This window comes from Falco rusticolus, chromosome 2, assembly GCF_015220075.1.
Source record: "Falco rusticolus isolate bFalRus1 chromosome 2, bFalRus1.pri, whole genome shotgun sequence".
Lineage (NCBI taxonomy): Eukaryota > Metazoa > Chordata > Aves > Falconiformes > Falconidae > Falco > Falco rusticolus.
The window spans coordinates 64,862,976-64,876,983 of NC_051188.1; the positions used below are offsets into that span (position 1 = coordinate 64,862,976).

Genomic DNA, 14,008 nt, shown 5'->3' on the forward strand with positions numbered 1-14,008 from the left:
ATAGGAAAAAAAAGCCAAGTGGAGCTGGCAAAAAAATGTTTGATGAAAGTTACATCAGATAAACGCAGCTTTGGTGTCCTTTCGGTACACACGACTGCTTTCAGATGGGGAGAATCCAGAAGAAAAAGAACAGGAAGGCAGGACAGAGAAAAGACTCGCTCCTGTTGGTGGCAACACGCTGTTCTTTCAGCCCAACTGCATTTGAAACCCTACGTGAGAACATGAAAGCATGCCTTCAGCAAATGTGGCTCCATCTGCTGCCTCCCACGAAGGGGATGCAAATCGCTGATCTCCATCACCCAGGAGAAGGCTCCCAGGCAATAAGGGCACTGCTGTCTTCTACTGAATAAACGATCTGGAGAACGGAGCATGGGCTGAGACCACTCTGGCAGCACAAGCCCTTCAGCGTTTTAAGTCAGAAGACGACGACTACACCCCAAGTACTTCACCCACGAGTAAGTGAGCAAGTTGTACTTGCCCATTCAAAGACACTCAGCAGAGAAATGCTCTGGATTGCAAGCTCACCGATCCGAAGGATGCAGAGCCATATCCTGGAAAAGTAGGGTTGATACCAGATAGGTATCAGCCTTCTGTCAGAACTGCACCTTTGCAACTACTGAAGCGAAGGGCTTCCCTCTGGCAACGGGGACATTCTTTTAGGAATGATACAAATTATAGAACACATTCATTGAGATGCAGGAAAAAATAGACCAGTTTTACTCAATTCTTTAATAGTGGGGATGAACCATTTCCATACAGCTTTACACCACTGCCTTAAAGGAAAACTATGCCTTTAAAAACACAGCATGGACTTCTTTCTTCTTCACCCTCTCGACAGGTCTATGTCATGACATGAAGCCTATAGGGTTTGCCTAATTTCACTGCTTGTAAAAGAGGCACAAGAAAAAACACATAGGAATTTGTCAAGTATACACACCAACAGGAGAAAGCATCTCAACAATTATACTCAACCAACATCTGAATGCCCTTAAGCTTCCCCAGGCTTTTCTCATTCAGAGGTGAATGTTGTACACTCCTGTCTGAAACACAGAATTTTCTGCATGTGGTTTTAAGAGGTAGCTGCAGTTGCAGATCCCTCTGTCCATAGTTTATAACAAAAAAAAGCCTGTTTTAGAGGTGTGTCAACCTCACCTAATTCAACCCAGCATACTGTACATAATGCACAGGTCAGAAAACATGTTCTGTTGAATACTTTTTTAAAAAAGGTTCTCATGGCTGTAAAACATTACTTTTTTCCTTTCAGAAGGGCTGGGCCTTTTGATGTGCCAGATGCTGGTTGGTATCAGCTGAGGAAAGCTACTGGAGCTGACACTTAAAAGGAAAAGAACTTACCATTGTTCAAGTATCAGCATCAGCAGTTTTACTGCTACAGGAGAAGGCAGACAGACTCACTTGACACCAAAGCAGCCAGTGGCTGATGAAACCACTGGAAAGGGATGCCAGCTGGGAGAGTACAGAGGACAACTTCATTATTTTGATTTAAGCTTTCAGAAGATATTTAAGGAAGTCAAATACATAGCTCTGAAGGTCTTTGCACAGACTTCTGAGTGTGCTGCTTCTCCTACAGTGCCCTGTGCCTAGGACTGAGCAAGACTTTCCCTGCAATTACACCTCTCGTTGCCAGTATGAACCAATGACACAAATTGCAGAGTTTGGTCGCTAGGTACACGTAGTGGATGCAGCATTGCAGCTAAACACTGAGCTTCTAAAAAGCTTAAAGGTGGCACAGAAGAGCAAAACAGACATTTATAATAACTACTCAAAAATTAACAAATTACATCCTTGCCCTCTTCTGACTTGATGGAATAATAATGCAAGAATCTAGTAAATTAACCACAAAAGAAAAAAAACCAACACCCATGGGCCTTTGTAAGGCTTCCAAATCAGAAAGTGGACAAAACCCATACAGACGTCTCACACAGCTGACTTCAGTCCTTTATGTGATACTCCCTTTATTCCTTTTTCCATTGCCGCAAAATTTACACACATACAGCTTACTCAGCAGCAAATCTCTCAGGTGCATTGAATGAGTAGATGCCTGCAGGTTTGCTCTCCTTGGCATGACATACATGATAAATTACATTTAAATTTAGAATTGGCAAGTACAAATCCTATGGCTCAGTTTCAAACGCTCTAGGCTGTAAAACCAACCAACTTGGCACCAAGTTCAAAAATACATACAGCATATCTAGGAATTGATACTGTATGCACTGAGCAACTTGAAGGCATCTGTACCATTTATGATTATAAATTGATCAGCCTAGGTGTTACCACTGTACCAGCTTACCTAAAAAGTGAGTCGGAGGGCCCTGTAAAGTGAAACTGTGGACAGCAACAAAAAAAATTATTAAAATATGTAAGGAACTCATAATTTGAAAGCAGTTTATTTGCATTTATTGTTATGATTGTTCAAATGTGAAGGTGTTCCTCCATGATATAGTTTACGGGCATTTAAAATGTCTATGTGGTTTCAACTGGGTGGAAATCTAGGAAAAAAAAAAAAAAAAAGCACACTATGCCTAGGAAGCTGGCTGATAAGGACCAGCTTCTATCTTGAGAGTATTTTGCCCAGTCTTACTCTGCCAGAAGGTGTCTTCCATGAAGGATCCTCACAGGACTGAGGCTTAAGAGTAAATGAGTAAGTGTGTATATATAGAAACTGAATACTCTGATAAGCACCTTCCTTCTTCAGATTAACAAGGCAAAAAACCCTTGACCCACGTGCATTTTTTATTCTATTTATTTTAAAATGTAGAAGGTTGATTTGAAGGAGTTTTCAGCATGAACAAATGTTTCACAAGCTCTAGCGCTATGAAACTATTCAGTTACATCACATACCAACAGATTAAACTATTTCTGGTCAGTTACATTATAGCTATATATTTTAAGTGGCAATTGTGTGACTATCAAGCATCCCACTGCTTTGGGCGGGATAAAATGCACTTGATGTTATGAGATGTTACACATTCTCCAAAAGCCTACAGGACAGATACAGAAATGGCTGGTTTGGGGAAGGAAGACTAGGTAAATCAAATGCATTAAAAAGAGCATAATACAGTTTTAAAATCTTGTTGACTTCTGTAGAGGCAGTGGACTTATGTACACAAATGCACTTCTAAAGAGATGTAGTCAGAAACTAATAATTTGGCTTAGTATTACTCTGTAACTCTACGCTGAAGAGAGCAGCACCTGAAGACAGAGACACTGACATCTAGTGTCTGCCATGCAAGTTTTAACATTTACAAACACTGCCTGGGGTAAAAAGATTACTATTACTAAATCACTCATGGGGCATTTGCAACTTGCCTGCTATATTCTTATTAACAGAAAATTTGCTAATTTGTTCAGATTTGTCCTACTCCTGCTTTCTAAACATCATGCACAACTGAAATTCTCTCAAGCAGAAGAATGAAGGTAATCTTTCTGTACGCAGCATGTACATTTGTTCTTGTAGGTTGCATTGACATAAATGAAAGCTAACTGCTTATATGAACCTATAAGTATCAGAGTTCCAGAGACTATTGTAAGCTTTTATACCCCTCACAACTACAAAATAAAACAGTATGCTGTCATGCAATACTTAAATGATCTGATATGATACAAACAGATATAAATTATATAACTTAATGCATTATTTTATCCAAAATTGTTGCATCTATTCAGCTCTGATTACAGAAGATTTATCGATCATAGCTGTACATACTCTTTAGCAACGCTTCGCTTTAACAAACTTTTACAGTGGCTACGACAAACTCATTTTGATGAGGTAGCATTTAAAAGAGCCCTGTGTGAAAACATGTTGAATAGTTTCTGGTAAAACTTCTTTGTGCTTAGGTATTGGAAGACACTGTTGAGAAAGAGGAGACTGACCTCTGTACACCTTATAATCGATGGCTGGTGAAAGAGGCAAAAGAAATGACCAAACAAATTCAGATTTGGTGAAAACCGGTCCAATTCCACTAGCCTTGAGATCAATGATACTGCAGTAACTTACTCTTCCCCCCCCTTAATTATATAAAATTGAATGCACATATATCCAAAGGCATGAATGCCAATCATCATTAACATAAAGTCTCCTTACCCCTAACTACTTCTCCAAAGTGGAAGCCAATTAGTTAAGTCTTTGGGCTTATTCACATTTATTTTCTGTGAGAAGTGCCAGGAATTGCATTTATAACTATGTTGCATTTAGCTAGAATTTATGGTATGTTTCAGGCTACAAATAAAACTGGAAGTTATATTCCATCAGTTCATTATTTAAAATAAATAAAACATAATTGAAGACTTAACTGAATTATGATAATCAAACATGAGTTGTAAAAGCATCTTTGGTTGTTTAATAACTACTTTAAGATGGTTAATAGAAAAAAGCTAGAGTTGCAACACCACATAAAGCAGCAGCCCTTCCTCAGCAATGCTACTGTTACATGTCCAAGCACTTCAAGAAAAATAATGAGGAAGTTAATCTCACTGGGAAAAACCAAGAGGCTGTATGTAATCAATCTATACATCTAGGACCCAAAAATACAAATTTTAAATTTTGGCAACAAGTAAAAAAAGCGTAAGTGTTATTTGTTTTGTTACATTTCTACATTAGGACAGATCCATGGAACTAACTTTTATAAAAATACAACATACTGCATAAGTTTTATTTAGGGATTTAATTTATATACCACAAATACTGCTCTTAATATAAGTACAATATAATACAGTTTTATTTATGTAACTGCTGGTGTTCACTTTGGATCATGAACTGAATGGCATGCTGTGCTGTCAAAACTTTAATAAAACGGCCTCTAGGTAAACTTCTCCAAAGTATAAAATCATGCAAAATCTACATCCTATATGATACAACCAGTACAATGATTGAAGCCAATAGCCTACAAACAGCCTGGACTATCTTCCGAGTTTGTTCTTGAAGTGTTCAAGAGTCAGCAATCATTTTCTTTAGGCAGAAAGGAAGAATTTCAGTTTTGTCTGCAGAACCTCATCACGACCACCGAAACCAGCATCAATGTGCACAGTTATCAGTTAACAAATCTTCATTACCTAATGCAGTTCAGAGCGCATGTTTAGTCCAAACTGACAAGTCTGGGGTTAGGAAGTTTTACGTTTTCCTCCTGTGACTACTGGTCGTGCATATTCCACGAAATCATCTATAAGAACAGGCCATGCTCCTAAAAAGAAGTCAAGCAATTCAGAAATTAATGTATAATTTTCAGCAATAAATGGATGTAGTCTTTAAATACAAAGGAGCAGAAGCTCACTGACATTTCTGGCCTAGTCTAGCTTTAACTTGCATGAGATTATAAACACATGAAAAAAAGCATCTAACTAATAAATTAGACATTTGAACCTCTTCTTGCAGCTATAGTTCTAAGTGTATTTAAAGCATAAAACCCCCACGCTGCCAAGTTTATAAACATCAGCTGATAGCAAAACCATAGCATTCCTATTAGAGCCATTCATAACTTGAGAAATATTTCTGTACACAGTCATTCCAAAACAGGGTTTGCAGGATTAGTAGCAAAGTGTAAATTGCTTCTAGATTAATAAAAAAAAAATGCCCGTATAGACATTCCTGCCATTAGAAAAATGATGTATTTCCTTGCAAGTAGCAAAAAATACAGTTTCACTGCAACTCTGATAGCATAACAGGTTCAAACAGCATGCGCTATAACATGGTGTGATAGTATCTTTACTTCTGTTTACACACTACACCAAACTAGTTCACCTTCTTATCTTTACCGTTTTGGCAACAAGTATGACACTATATTTGCAGCTAAATCTCTAAAGGTAAACAAATTAAGACAGAAGGTAGCAGCACACTCAGTTGTTCATTTACAGCAATATTTTAATTCCACTGTACCCATTTTTGAAGATATTCAAGTACTGCTTACCTTCTTCATCATAGTTGGACATATCATCTGCAATCATATTTCCAAAGTCTAACAAAAGATTCCAAGTATCTTTTGGAATTGATCTTTTATGATGTTCCTATAAAGGAGGAAAAATGGTACTGTTCAATCCAAACTATTTTCAAATTCCACACCAGTATTTTATATTGATGAATACAGAAATACATGTTTTAAGTATTTTTTTCTTCTTGTCTACATCTTTTTTTTAATTATTAAATAAAGTTCAGAGCTTCCAAAGAAAGCTACAAGGTAAACTGCAACTAAAGGAGGCAAAAAAGTGTAAGAAGTCTTTAACAGATGTATTTCTTCCACTTCTTCCATTCTGCTTTTAGGGTGTGTGTGTTCCTAACTCACTATGAAAAAGAATAAACCAAATGCACTTTATACTTCTACTTACTGGCATCCATTCCAGGTTCTGAAACTGTGCAGCCATGGGTTAGCATTCTGTCATTTCAACCCGAGTCCTTTTTTCCTTATCCCAGTTTCTCTTTCAACTTGTTGGTTATAGTTGCACCTATGCTCTTCTCACTCCCAGACTGCCTTCCGAACACGCCACCTCAGCCTCTCTTCAGCTAGCTATTTTCTCCTTCACCACAATGCACTACCTGCATCTGCTCCACTTCTGCCCAGTCTCCTTTTTCCCAGTCTGTTCTGTCCTCCACTACCATCTCCTTGACTAATTTCAGATGCGCTTTCTGCATCACCCCATTCACAAGTACTAGTTACCACCCCGGCCAGTTTGAGCAGCACTCATAAAACTTCAGTTCTAGTCAGCGTTCTCTCAGCTTTTAAATTTAACACTCCCAAGAACAGAGAGTGTGTGGGGAAGCACAATTACTAAGCAGTTGAGAGCTATAGGATCAAGTCAGGCGATTCACATCTCCCGTCATCTGTTGATACTGTTATACTACCTGAAGACAGCAGGTGATTAATAGGGAATTAAATTTCAACACCTAGTTCTGGTTTACAGTAAAAAGTTGCAACTGCATGAAAAAACTTGCTCAGTGAAGGGTTGGGTTTTTTTGTGTTTGTGGTTTTGGTTTTGTATTGTGGGGCAGGTTTTTTTTTTTTTGTTGTTTGTATTGAGAAGAATAAATCACATTTCAAAAATCTGGAACTCTATCAAAATGAGCATGTTGTCCAACACAACAGCAAACGTGCCTTCTCATTCAAGGCAAAGGTCGTATCTTGACTGCAAGAAACATGACAAGCAAACATACCTTCTGGAAAAGGTTCCTTAAAATAAGCAAAATGCAAACAATAAAAAAAACCCCAACCCCATCCTAAAGAATCCCAACCTGCTTCCTTCTGAGGTTGAATTTTTTTTAATCTAAACATTTTTTCTGAAGTAAACATACAGGTTAAATATTTGTAGCAAAGTAAGACATTTTATACCAGATCATCTAGATTATTGCTTGAAGCAGAGATCTGCCAAACCGTATGTTGTAACAAACTTGATCACATAGCCAAGTGGGAAAAAAAGTTAAAGACTTTTTCTTCAGTTACATCTATAGATCTGAATTTGGATGTGTTAAGTGTGAAACATGAAATGTCACAAGTTCTCCTGATGAAAGTGGCACATTATTCAGTGAATAATAAATATACTGTCCAAAGATTTAGAAGAAACTTCAGAAAACACTGTGAAAAATATACACTTCCCCTATTAAGCACTGGTGATTATGGGACAAAATGCAGAAAGACTTCCTAGTTCTCCTAAATTACAGATAAAAAGATAGATTGGGGAAAAAAAAAGGTAAATTATACATTATGTAACATTATATAAGGTGGATTTTTTTTTTCAAGTGCATAGAAATGCAAATTTAGAAACATGGATGAATGAATCAGGTCTTTAATAAGAGTATTTTGCAATTCCTAAAGTTTAATTTATGCATCTTTACTGTGCTGCCCACAGAATTAAAACCAGTAATAGAAAACTGTCAAGATCAGCTCACAACTATTATCTAAAAAATGAGTCAAAATAACTACTCAGGCAGAACTTCCACTTAAAAAGAGAAGTCTCTCAGGTTAAGTCAGTCATAACAGGATTGACATTTAAAAAAAGACTGGAGTTTACGCATTAATACCACAGAAGGGAGGGCATGGTAAAATACTTGATTGACAATCATCACAGCTACCTTGAGAAAAAAGACAACATAAGTTCAATCTACAATCATGACTTCCTTTCATGCAGAAGCTTTTCTTAAGTAGGAGGATGCAGTATCAAGCAAGCAGAATGCTTTATTGCTTTACTATATCTTTTTGCATTCTTCTTGATCAGAAAATTATACAGAGAAGATTTAGTTTGGCTTGATTTAAGACTATTTTATATCAGTTTCCAAAAAGGAACAAGTTTGAAGGAAGTATTCAGACATCCTGTCTTTTTCTTTATTGTAAGCACATAGCCTACAGGCCAGACAACTGTAGACTAAGACAGTCAGGAAGCAATATGGTACATACTTACCATCAAAAATTTATTCCAAAGATCTAGAAATTTAAACCTTCCTGACAAGACTAAATTCCAATATGCAATTGCCATTTCTAGATCTGCAAGAGAAAGCAACATGTAAACATTACAGCACATTATATGCAATAAAACAATACTACATTCAGTACATTATGATACAAATGAATAACATTATTCTAAAATCACTACAAAAATTATAAGGAATGTTTTCTACTCTCACTAAACCCAAAAAACTCAGGACAAGCAGTAATGGTATAAATTGCATATTGAACATCACAGTCATAAAGATTAAAATTTTTCTGTCACCATCCAACAGTGCAAGATTAAAGCTACTTTCAGTCTACAGAAACAGAACAAAGCAGTTATCACTAACTTTGCCTACAAATAAAAAAAATACAAACACAACAATATTGACAGAAACCCAAGCGTTTAAGTCTGCAGGTGCCAATTCCCGTTAATTTATCACATTTTAGACACACTTGACTTTAAAGGGAATTTAAGGACACAAGGGAATTAAAAAAACATACTTGTCTGGGGCATGGTAATTCCTCAGACCCCTTACAGTAATAATTCTCTTCTTCTGGAATCATTCAACAGACCAACACCTACACCCAATACTGAAAATAGAAGTCCAAGAAAGCAGCCCTTGTTCTGCACCATGACCAGTGATGTGAAAGCAGAGTTCAGCTCATGCATGCCAACAGGAGGATGCAGCACCGCCGCACATTCAAGTGGAAAAGTAGGAGCAATATTAGATGCAGCATAAGAGTAAAAAGGATGTTTTCTTGAAGGCCTGTTTTCATCCTCAGCAACTCACAATACCTAATGCCTTCTGGGCTTGGTCCCACAGGTAACGGCACTAAATGTATGCATACTGCTGTGCAACCACAAAACAAAGCACAGCCTTTCTGAAACCACAAAAAGATTTCACGTTGTGCTTTCAGTGTAAAGTAAGTATAAACAAAATATGAAACTTAATAGCAAGTACTGTCATAGCAGGTAAGGCAGAAGCTTGACCTACACCTACAAGAAAGGAACAAGGTATTTGAAGTTGTACACACCACATTACAAACCAAAGGACACTGTCACCTGAAATCAAGTTTCAGGTCTGAAAGGGATGTTCCAGATTTTAACATAGCTAGTTCCCTGGAGTCTGTATCATAGAGGGCTGAGGCCCAGACAAAGTGCAAGATTTGCAAGATGCAGAGAAATGCAATATGCCTATACCTGGCTATAGAGACAGGGCTGCCAGTGCCTGTTCTACTACAATCAAACTGCTTTTCAGTACAGAACTTGCTTTATGCCCTAATAAACTTCTTTCAGTCCTTCCTGTCTTTGCCACCATGCTCACTTTTCACAGAAAATAAGAGAATAGTTAATAGTGTTTACTTGCTGTTTAGATATGCAGATTACTCAGATCAGTTATCCCAGATGAAAAGCAAAAGAAATGGGAAGGGAGAAACTTTAATAATCTTAAGGGTTTTTAAACTTCACTGTGAAGTGACCAGCTTTGATCCCATTCACTCAGGCTTCTTTAGGAAGACTCAACCTTTCCAAGACAATCTTGCAAATCTTATCATGTGACAACATTAAGGAGAATGATCCTGAAGAAAAAACACCTTAATAGCAGAACAGTTTTTATACTTCTGATGGAAATATTCATTGGAAAAAGGAAGATGGTACAGGTAAAGAAACAAAGATGGTTACAGATGCCACAATAAAATTAAAGGGGAAGGAAGAGGCCATACTTCCTCGTTCGTTTGGGTATGTGTAAAATTTAGTATTATATTAGGGTAAACTTGATTATTGCAAAATTGCATTTAACACAATGCATGTGAAGTACTATCTTAATTAAGTTGATACTTGAGGGATACAGTATATGTGTGTGCAAATGGATTCTCCTGCACAAAGATACAGGAATTATTTGTTATAATGTAAAACAAAATCATACCCTGCTGAGTATGCTGTTCTGTAGTGGCCGAAACTGGTCCACATGAGAGCTGCTCTCCCCATCAAGCACACTGACAGAACACCTGATCTTGGTTAAAATTAGCTCAAGAAAATAATAAAAAAAGTAAATCTTCCCCATCTGATTCCCTGCAATCACAGAAACCCACGAACTAACGCAGGAGACACTTGAACAAAAGGACTAGATGGGACTATCGCTTTTGGTAGTAGTGCCAGTTTATGCAGTCTTAAAGCTCTCAAGAAAACTAGGCCTTCAGGTGTGCTGCACCCTCAGGGGATATGGCTGACATACTGAAGATAATTCCCTACCTAGGCTGAAAAACTTAGCACCACAGGAGAGAAAAGAGAATTTTTCTGCTTTAAATGGAAAACCTAGTTACAGAGTTCCAGCTCGACATTAGGATGCTGATAGTAGTATCAGTAACAGAATGCTGTGGTGTTCATGCATCAGCTACAATTAGTGCAGCACTAAAAAGAGAAAACAAACAAAAAAAGCCTTATGCCATCCAAGTTCTGCATCCTCATAGGAAGATGTGTTTGCAAGGCATGGATTCCTTAGGCAGGCTTAGGCATACCTGTTTCAATGCTGCATAGATATGAAGGCATCACTACAAATAAAATAAAACCAGAAGTACATTACAAAAATGCTGGTTTTGTACCAAAAATATGTTTCCCACATTACAGGCTAAGTTTTATAAATGGAAAAGACAGCTGCATGAATCTCTAGAAACTCACACCTAAGCAAGGACCAGTTTACAAGAGACTTCACTGCAAACATCCATGTTCACACTCAAAACATAAAAATTGTAAGCAGTTAATGTTTAAAGAACATCATAAAAATACCAGGTCATTTACTGTAACTTACACAACAGTTTGAGATTTCCCTTCACCCCAAAATATTTGCAGTGTCAATATCTAGTGAGTATTATATATCATGCAGCCCCTTCTGTATAATGGTTTTATACTCCAAAGTTTTTACATACATTGAAAGCAAGCTTCAATACCTAGATATTCACCTTTCTGGATATCTAGTCTAGTTGTGGCTACATACTACAGAAAGCTTTATAGATGCTGTAAAACCCTAAGAACTGAGTCACCTAAAAGCGATACCAATTACCATTGCAAAATTATTAAAACTAGATTTAAAAAAATTTAAATATATATAATATCTAAATAAAACAAGTTCAAGGAGGAGGAGAAGGTTAGTATAATAATGTTCTGATTTAAAACATTTTGTTGAATTGTGTTTATTTTAGTAAATATGTTTTAGTATGTTTTAAAAGTTCTTTACATTTTTGAATTATTTAAACAATCAGCTTTCCACAAAGTGAGCTACTCACAGAAGTAAGGCATTTTGAAGTATGATTTATTCTGAAACATTAAAGCCTCATTATATAATTGTTTAACCCCCCCCCCAGTTACTTCTACCTTGTGTAAACATAAAGCTTGACGTGAAAACTTGAAGTGATAACAAATTAGCACAATTAATGCAGAAGGAAAAATAAATTATCAGTTAGACAGCCTGTGTCTACTTTCAGGATTTGATCAAATGTTTATCTTGATCAAAGATAAATCAACAAAATCATATCATAAAAAAAATAATCAAATGAAGTTCCTCATCCCTTTGCTATGATTTTGGACAAGGGCAATGAAGTCATTGAACACAAGTAATCAAGGAAATGAGAAGACAGAAAGATAAATCAACAGATAGCAAGGAACTGGCTGAAGAGTAGGATTTATGAGGAACATGAAATGAAGTTCATTCAGACCTGCTGTGTCGAAACAGTACACTGGGACTGCAGCACTTGTCATCCTCTGCCAAACAGAGCTCTCCAGCGCTCAGACTGCCCTACTATCAAGAGCTGTTTGTGCAGTCATGTTTGAAGCTGTGAGAATATTAAAACTAATTCACCAAAGTTACTGATACAATTTAAAAGCAAAAAAGACTAAAGGCATTACATTGGCTTCCTAATGACATTTTGAAATCTTTGAAGTTATTTATAAGACTACTTCAATAGTAGCCACCGTTGTCCTCAGAATCCCTAGATAGCATATTAACTAGGAGCTGTACATTATGATGGTAGAGTCTATCATGTTTTAGAGCTTGGAAACAAGTAATTTATTTTAAATGCATCTTTTGAGTTTAACTCATTGTCCCAATGTTGCCTTTTCTTCCTTTATTGATGTGGGATCATCTCATCAATATTGTAAAGCTTTGCTACTTCATATGTCATCTCTAGGAGAGACTCTGGGCAGCTTGTTATAAGCATCAGTGCTCACCAATAAGTTTCATTCAGAGACTACTCTCTCAAACTACATAGGCAGCTTTTTTTTTTTTTTTACTCCAAAATAGCAGGATGCATCAGCTTTACACAGTACATCTACAAAAAAAAAAAATAAAAATCCCCCATATTAGTAAAGAATGTAACAAAGCTTGTAGGAGGAAAAAGTTAATTTTATTAGCCTTGTTAGTGAAAAAAAAAAAAAAAAAGACAAAAAAAAATTTGGAAATGAAAGTTTTAGAGCCAAGAGCCCTTTGTTTGAGGCTTTCTCTCCACAGTGCTTTAACCAAAACTTACTCTACAAATGTGAAAACAAAAAGAGCAGCCCACAAACTCTCCTGTTCCTCATAATGCATAAAAAATTAATTTGGACAGGCACAAGACACAGAGACCTATTTTTTCATTCAACCACCTTGTAAAAATACATATAGCTTCTGTAAGATGCTGAACTTCAGATGTTTGCTTTTATAGTCAGTCATACAGTTTGCCCTAAAGTATCATTTGGTTGATACTGTTTAATCTCTCTCCTCTTGATTTCTCACTGGGACCCCAGGCAACTGTCACATAAAGCTTAAACAAAAGCATAAAGTTACTTTGTTTCAATAAAATTCCTGGACACCCTGCCAAAATTGGTGCCGATGTGGCAACAGTGGAAACTGTTGTCAATCTGCCTCAACAACTGGACTATCACACTACCTGTCCAACAAATATCAAATGAATACTTGCAAGATTGAGTGAGTTACTCGATTCCTTGTTTCCTCATCTGTGAATGATTTTAAGAGTCTTCTTTGGCCTCCAAATTACTAAGAACATGGACACAAAAATTAGTTTCTTTCCCAATCAGAAGGTTTTCTTCTTCTACAAACAAATAAAATCTATACAGCAAAATAACCAGAAAATATCATCAGGGTTCAGCCTAAAACCCCTTCACCAAATTGCCAAAAGTTTAGAGCAAAATAGCCCTTATCTGCAATTAGGAGCTCCCCAACAAAAAGAGAGAAGAGGGAAAACAGGTGAAGGGTATGATACAAACAGAGGAAGTGGCTGAAAACTCAGGGTCCAGCTGAGCTGGATCCATTCATCCCTGCAAAGCTGTAAGCAAAGACCTTCCCAGCACTCTACGTTAGGGGATGTATAATGCACAGCACCAGCGTTAAGTCCCTGTGGTAGACAGGGGAGAGTGGTGAAGCACAGCATGTGGATATCAGAAGAGCTCAGCGGGAATCAGGCAGGGTCTGACTGTGCTTATTAATGCTTATCTCAGCATCTGCCATGGTGAAGCAGGCTGATTCCATGCAGAAGCTTTCATGTTTATTATCTTGAGTATCAACTGTACAAAAGCAGATAAACTGCTT

General features: G+C 37.0%; 2 protein-coding genes across 11 annotated transcripts in view; both read right to left on the reverse strand.

Annotated features, from left to right (window-relative positions):
• The window catches only part of ADPRHL1 (ADP-ribosylhydrolase like 1), a 38,235-nt gene extending 36,784 nt beyond the window's left edge, over nucleotides 1-1,451 (reverse strand). For 2 of the 3 annotated variants that reach the window (XM_037375804.1, XM_037375807.1), the window contains exon 1: nucleotides 1,354-1,451. The gene's annotated coding sequence lies outside the window, so the exon portion shown is untranslated. The remainder of the gene's footprint in view (nucleotides 1-1,353) is intronic. The other variant, XM_037375806.1, reaches the window with a different exon arrangement.
• A 497-nt stretch (nucleotides 1,452-1,948) lies between these two features.
• DCUN1D2 (defective in cullin neddylation 1 domain containing 2) overlaps nucleotides 1,949-14,008 on the reverse strand; it is a 28,038-nt gene continuing 15,978 nt past the window's right edge. For 5 of the 8 annotated variants that reach the window (XM_037375812.1, XM_037375815.1, XM_037375814.1 and 2 more), the window contains 3 exons: nucleotides 8,401-8,483; nucleotides 5,922-6,018; nucleotides 1,949-5,198 (listed from right to left, as the gene is read on the reverse strand). In XM_037375812.1, coding sequence (XP_037231709.1) covers nucleotides 5,119-5,198; nucleotides 5,922-6,018; nucleotides 8,401-8,483 — 260 coding nt within the window. In that variant the 3' untranslated portion in view covers nucleotides 1,949-5,118. Of the gene's footprint in view, nucleotides 5,199-5,921; nucleotides 6,019-8,399; nucleotides 8,484-10,946; nucleotides 10,980-13,375; nucleotides 13,457-14,008 lie in introns of those variants that run through there. The other 3 variants (XR_005102382.1, XR_005102380.1, XR_005102381.1) reach the window with 3 other exon arrangements.